At 43.7% G+C, this 6,850-nt stretch overlaps 1 protein-coding gene across 1 annotated transcript in view; it reads right to left on the bottom strand.

The window, feature by feature from the left end:
* LOC104528038 (inositol-trisphosphate 3-kinase A) overlaps positions 1–5,245 on the bottom strand; it is a gene marked incomplete at its 5' end in the record, with an annotated part of 9,850 nt that extends 4,605 nt beyond the window's left edge. The window contains 2 exons of the mRNA XM_010171931.1: positions 3,142–3,346; positions 5,032–5,245. Of these exons, the coding sequence (XP_010170233.1) occupies positions 3,142–3,346; positions 5,032–5,245 (419 nt within the window). The remainder of the gene's footprint in view (positions 1–3,141; positions 3,347–5,031) is intronic.
* Positions 5,246–6,850: the final 1,605 nt, after the last annotated feature.

Here is a 6,850-nt window from a genome sequence, read left to right as displayed (position 1 = left end):
CAGCAGGTAGGCAGTGGAAGTTAGGAGCCATCTGATCTGATGTATGATAATACTCAACAGCACATAGAAATGTGGAGCTTAGTCTGATGCCTCGTACCTCTTCATTCCAGCAAGGCTGTTTTAAAAATAATTTCTTCTCATGCCCCAGATCCCAGAGCAAAGCCTGGAACAGCTGCTGTGTGTTCCCTTTTTGTCTGGACAGACTAGTTGGTAGCTTCCCTGTTGTTTAGAAACACCTTTATGATTTTTTCCTTTTGCAGTGGTTGGCAGGAAACATAACTGCTGCCTGTCTTCACTTGCTGAAAACAACATCCAGATTTTGAACAGCACCATCCCTCGTATTCTATACCAGGTCCCTGCCACACCTCTGGATGTACCTAGTGGGCCACTTGCAGCACTTCTCGTTAGATGTGACAGTGACGTGGCTAGCAGGAGGGCAGGTTTGGTGGCACTACCTATCTTAACCCGTGTGGTCTTGCTCAGATTCCTCTGCAGACTTCCCTTAAAAGGCTCTGGGCTAAGGTCATGACCTAAATGAATTCACAAAGATTTAGGAATCAAATCCGATGTCCTTCTGGGAAAATGGCTGTCCCTGATCTACAGCTAAAGGAACAGTACCAAAGGAAGAAGTAACCTCCCAAACTGCACAGAGTGACAGAATGGGAAGCCAGAACTCCTGATTCTCAGCCCCATGCACCTCTGCTCTCCAAAACTATTAGCTTAGTGCTGTAGAGACAATGTTTGTGATGCCTGTCCTTCAGACAGCCCCTTCCAGAGAGGAAACCTGCATTCTGAATCTGGCAGGCAGAAGAGACTGAGTGTCAGGTGCCAGCTGTAAGGGAGCCCAATGGTTTGAACTATTTTTTGATAAGATGAAGAGTGACCATTCCCTAAGTGAACCTGACTTGATTTCAGAGATATGGAAGCAAGGCAAGGAAAAAAGACGAATCAACGTACAAAGAAAAGGTGCCCCATTGATGAAGGAGGGGTGCACATGGTGAATCAGATCTCATTTTCAGCAGCCACTTCACAGAAGTGCTTCTATAATTTCACTTTCTTTGCTTCCGCTTCTTACTCCAGCAGCCACGGGGCAGGAAGATTTCTGAGTGACCAAACCCAACATACCTGCTCAGCTAACTCCAGGAGTTACCAGCGAGCTCAGGACAACAACCCTTTTCCCATCAACCACTAGCTGGCACCACTGATCCTTACAGGCTCTCCTCACAAGGGGATCTCTGCAGCATGGCTTTGCTTTTCTCCGATTATACAGAACTGGATGTACAGTTCAGCTACAAGGAATCAGTGTAGGGAGTACTGACTGGCTGTATTGCTTGAACAACTCACTTGCTGTCACCTTTTCTCCATGTAAAAAAAAAAATAAGAGAATGATACCTACATCCCTCATAACAGCACAGAGAGACAGAGGAAAAGGAAACATCCTGCAGTACTCCAAAGTATTCCTGTGCTTAATCAAGGATTAAGTATTTTTGTCCTGTTTTGCACAGTTGCAGCATTGTCTCAGCAGAGGGAAAGATCATGCAGTCTGTGTGCCATACTGCTCCTACCCACCTCTGATAACCAACCAAACTACAAAGAACAAGCCAGGAGGTTTTACTGGAGCTCCCCTGTGCTCCCTTAGCTCAGTCACTCTCCAGGACTCAACATAAATCTGTACATCTTCTACACTGACCAAATATCTTTCCAAGAACATATGTAAAAGGTCTCAAGATCATCTGGGTTTCTGATTCCATCATACAGAGCATCCAAAGCCCTAAGTGGTATAGGAATAAAACAGGTGTCTCGATAACATCATCAGATAGCTAAAGGGTAAGACAAGTGTCTTGGCTGGACTGGAGCCAGACCATCTACCACCCAGAGAGTTCCTGCATGAGGATGCCTGTGTCTAACAGCCAGGAGTGGGTGACACAGTGTGCAAGGGGCCAGCACAGCATGAGCTGGAAGCCCTAGTTCCTGTATCACAGCAGGAGAATCTATGAATGAGGAACAGAGAAGAAAACACAGGGATGCAGAGAAGAAAATGGTGTATAAAGAGCATCTGCTCATCAGTGTCACCCTCTTATTTTTATCCCTTTCTTCTTATATGCTTGAGCTATGAAACAGAAGCAAAACTAATCTAGATTATAATTTACAATGTCCTAACATACCTAAATTAAATGAATACGCTCTGGGAACATCCTGAAATCACACAGGGTAACCCATGCTAACTTCATAGCTGTCCCATCACGGGCAGCCCTCACCATGCTCTGTGCTGCTACAGGTACACCACTATCTAAACCCAAGCATACTAGTTTAAGGCTAGCTGTGACAGGCCTGTGTGAGCAGGAAGCACACTTCTGGGTTCCAGCAAGCGTAAACACCTGAAGTAACTGAGTCAGGTGGCTGATATTCTGCAAGTAGGTCCTAATGTGCTTCTGGGGAGGTATCTGACGTTGCCATAGGATATAAATGTAAAAGATTAATGGGTAGGAAAGAAAATTGCCAAAGTTGTTCTGTGGCTGTAAGGTAGTATCCTAGGAATGGTATAGGGGCACAAACTTATCCACCAAGACGAACAGATGGACTTTGATGACAGAGAAATTTTATTTTTATTTTGGCTTCATTCCACCTCTACTGTCTCCATACCAGACAGTGTCATGTAATTAAAAGGAAAAGGGGTTTCCTCAATCCCAAGAATATCTAAGCTAATGCTTTTAACATGCCTTGCAAACAAACATAACTGGAACAAAAACACTTTACTGTGATTCACTTGGAATAAATATGTATAGTACCTGGTAACTGCATGGGGAGAGGCGGTTATTTCTTCAATTCTGAATTCTTCCTTATACCAGTCCCATTTTCATTCCATCTACACTGTGTACCTGCTTGAGTCCTTCCTGCAATGTCTCTGTGGTTGAATCAAGCACGGCTGATGTGCATTTGATGCTTAACTTCACTGACATTACTCTGTTATCATTACAGTGGATGCTTTAAAACCACAGTACACTGAACTCTGTGGTTTCAATTAGTGCATTTTCACATAATCCTTTGGAAAACCAAAAACTGGTGTGCACTAGCTTTTTGATTAATCAACAAATCAAAAAAAGTTTGGTCTCCAAGAACAGGCAGAAGTGAAACTATTACCTTAATCCCTTCAATCCTAAAGCCCAGGTTGGCACTAGAGCTGATGGTTTCCCTCCACTGCATGTATCGGGGTTTGGTGACGGCATGCTGAGCGTTCTCTTCAGCTGTGGGAGCAAGAGGATCCACTTCAATCATTTTCTTGTACATGTCCTTACGTAGCTTTGGTTTCTCACGAGCCTTAGTCAATTCTTCCTCCAGGTATGTCCTGCAAAAACGTCACATCCCAACAAAACTTTAAGGACTCCCTAAAACATTTCTTTTTACAAGTTATAAACTGGCCTCAAGAAATGTCAACCAGGAAAATAAGTGTTGTCATTACCCCAGTTTTGCATATGGAGAAACTAAAGAACACAGACTAATGACTGTGCAGGTATATTTAGTGAAACAGCCACAGGAATCAGGAATTGTGTCATTCATTCTTGTTCTAACTATACCTTTACTTACTGTTAAATGTTATTGTTATGTTCTGCTAACAGAATGGGAGAAAGCAGAATGCTTACTGTGCCATTAGAGATGTCTTTTCAGAGGTCAGTTAGGAGAGATCACTTACAATGAAATCAAAAGCAAATAGGGCTGCTTCTCTCTCCTCAGAAAAACATCACATCACTCACGTGTGATTTTTTAGGTCTCAGAAAGCAATTAAGGTTTTACTTAATGCATCACAGTGAAATACAGAATCACTCTTCATACAGTAAAAATTAAAGAGTAAAGCAGGTATCTGAGCAGTTCCAAACCAGAAGAGGTAACAGAACAGGAAGGTGAAGGGTGACAAACCATCCACATTTTGCTGTTAATCACTCAGCCAATTAATCTGGTAACCATTAAAAAGGCACTATCCCTGTTCTCTACATTCCACTGGACTGCTAGAGCTTGCACTTTGTCAGGTGCCAGGAGTGTACTTTCTTCATCACAGTGTAATAAACCAGGCTGGTGTTTAGGAGATGCTGTCACTCGTTACCAGAATGTCACCTACTTTGAATAAAATATGTACTTGCTGCACATCCTCCTCCTCTTTCTTCTGGGCATACCAGTGCTACACATTTCTACTCTGATTTAGCTGACAATTCATTTAAGATTTTGCATCTATTTGAAAAGGCTTGTCTGCACTCCTGTAAACTGAGTAACTCATTTATGACAGTAACTCTTGAGCATCTGAGCTGGCACCCACAAGATTGCTATGACAGTTCATACCTCTCTTTACTGTTACTCCAGGCTCTCAAAAGATTCCTTACCTACTTGCTATGCTTAGATAACATTTTTGAGGTTTTCCTCTTCATCACAGACAAAAAAAGGAAAAGAAAGTGAGAACCTGGAGAACAAGGTGATAGCATCATGGAGATGTCAGAGCAGGAAAAAACACAGGTCAGTCCTGAGCAGATGGTCAGCTCCTTTCTTTACAGAAAGGATCAATACCAGCGAAGACTCATCCAAGCGTTGGAAATGGGCTTTCACACCGCTATTCAGTCACTCACATCTGGAGACGGGAATTTTACTCTTTGTGGGTTTTTTTGAATCACTGCATACACAAAGATTAAATGAACTGGCAGTGAATGAATCATGCAGGTTTTTTTTCCCATCTCCTATCGTGCCATTGCAGAGAAACTTTGTCTTAAATCACACTTGAAAATTTCTCGGTGTGGATGGTTTTCGAAGTTATAGATCCAGAAAGTTTCCAGAATCCATATACAAGCAGGAAACAGTAGGATGTACTCTCCTCAGGTTGTCCAGGGTGACTGACAAACCAACAACGGGTTGTCCAGACTGAATCCCAAGGCTCCAAAAACGTTACTAAACTCCTCCAGACAGAGCATGACCATGTCCCCTCCCTCTTTCCCCTCCTCCTTCAAATGCATTTAGGTTAGAAAGCACTTTCTCGTTCATGTACCCTACCTGATGCCCATCTTGCAGTCCATCACACAAGGCCCTTCAAAATCTGTAAGCAAGTCATCCAGCTGAATGTAGCTCTCGCCATCTCTCTCCACCACACCATGGAAGCAAGGGACGCAGGAACGTAGCGGGTCTTTCATCAATCGCTCGAAACACTCCTTTTCATTCTCCGAGAAGCGTTTGAGAATCTTCCCACTATCAGCTGCCCTGAAACTCCCTAAAAAAGAAAATCAAACACACGCTGACAACACTGACCCGCAAAAAAGAAAAACACCTTCCCCCACCACTCCAGTTTCATCTGCCTCAGCCTCATGACACCAGTTAAAGATTTCCCCTGAAGAGAAAAAGATAACACGCTTTTCATAAAAAATAAAACACCCAGGACAAACACAGCCGTTGGCAGTGAAAGTCCGTTTGGATACATTCCCATGTCAGAATTTATAGCTTTAAGGAGTGCAGCTGCTCCAGGCCATTGGTTTTTGTTTTGTTTTGTTTTTTTTTTCCATGCTAAACTCTTTGTTAGGATATTAAACACTACTATACTTCCTTAAAATGCACAGGAAGAAGCCACGAGCCAGAATTCATTAATCCTCTGACAGGCTATTTTAAAGCTGCATAAGGCTGCCAGTGTTGGCTTTGTCCTTAATCCTCACACAGGGTATATACCTGCTGCGTGTGTACGTACGGAGGCAGCACGGTCAATCAGTGATCGTTAAACAGCCACAAACAGGCCAGAAGCCAAGTGCTGCCCTGTCCACACACACACACACATACACACAGACCGTGCATGTGTGTCCCTCCAGGTGCTGCCTCTTCTCCAGAGCTCTGCTAATCTGCAGGTGGAGCGTGCAGTGCAATTGTGATTTTACAGCCCTGTGTCTTAATGGTATCCAGTACAAATTACAGTCTGCACAGGCCAGGATTAGCAGTAATTAGACTCGAGCTGTCTGGAGTCTCCTGTCCACACGCCCTCCTGTCCTGCAACCTGCCAATAACACCTGAGGAAAGTACACATTTAACTCAGAAGTACCCTTTAATCTACACAGTATAGAACAGGCACCAAAGTAGAAGCCTCATTAATCCTGGGGTTAACACTTTAATTTTTATCACAGCAGGATCCTTCAGCCGTTGCAAACTGCTTCTTCTCTGACAAATCCTAGAACTGGCACTGCCTCAGCACGAGGGCGAGGGTGGTGATGGCCCAAGTTTTAGTTTAGAAAGAATTTGTCATATCAAAGAGAACAGCTGCAAAAAGAATGGACTAAATGCAACCACAGAAAACAATGTAAAGCAAACTGGAGCAGTATCTGTCCTCATCAGCTTCTAGTAACCTCTCAACCCTCCTCTTCCACCCTACCACCACACAGGCACCCAGAAGGGTTATGATTACATGACCAGTGCCTCACTCCACACAGGTCAAGCCAACCCCATCCACACTGATAAGAACTGCAATAAGACTGGGTCACCCTGGCACTCTGCGTGACACAAGTCATCCCCACCAACACCACTGTGCCAAACACAGCTATTCCATTTCTAGGACTAAATACATTTCTCTGCACAGCTTTGAAGTGAACCCTATTAGTGCATTAGCATATAAAGAGGTGGTTCAGGTACTGCACTAAAGCACGATGCGGCGTAGGTGCCTGCCCACATGTGTACTAATAAACCCCGCGCTAGCACTTTAGGAACAAGGGCTGCATGGGAATTAAATGAAGCATGAGAGAAACAAACCTGGTGACTTCTCTGTTGGTTTTTTTTTTTTGCCTTACCAATGAAACAAAGCCTACACCAGGAGCACGCTTACCAGCTTCTACAGATAAAA

This window comes from Antrostomus carolinensis, unplaced genomic scaffold (assembly GCF_000700745.2).
Source record: "Antrostomus carolinensis isolate BGI_N321 unplaced genomic scaffold, ASM70074v2 scaffold45860, whole genome shotgun sequence".
In the NCBI taxonomy this organism is placed as follows: domain Eukaryota; kingdom Metazoa; phylum Chordata; class Aves; order Caprimulgiformes; family Caprimulgidae; genus Antrostomus; species Antrostomus carolinensis.
The sequence above is the reverse complement of the archived record's forward strand: the minus strand, read 5'-3'. Positions and strand labels throughout refer to the sequence as shown.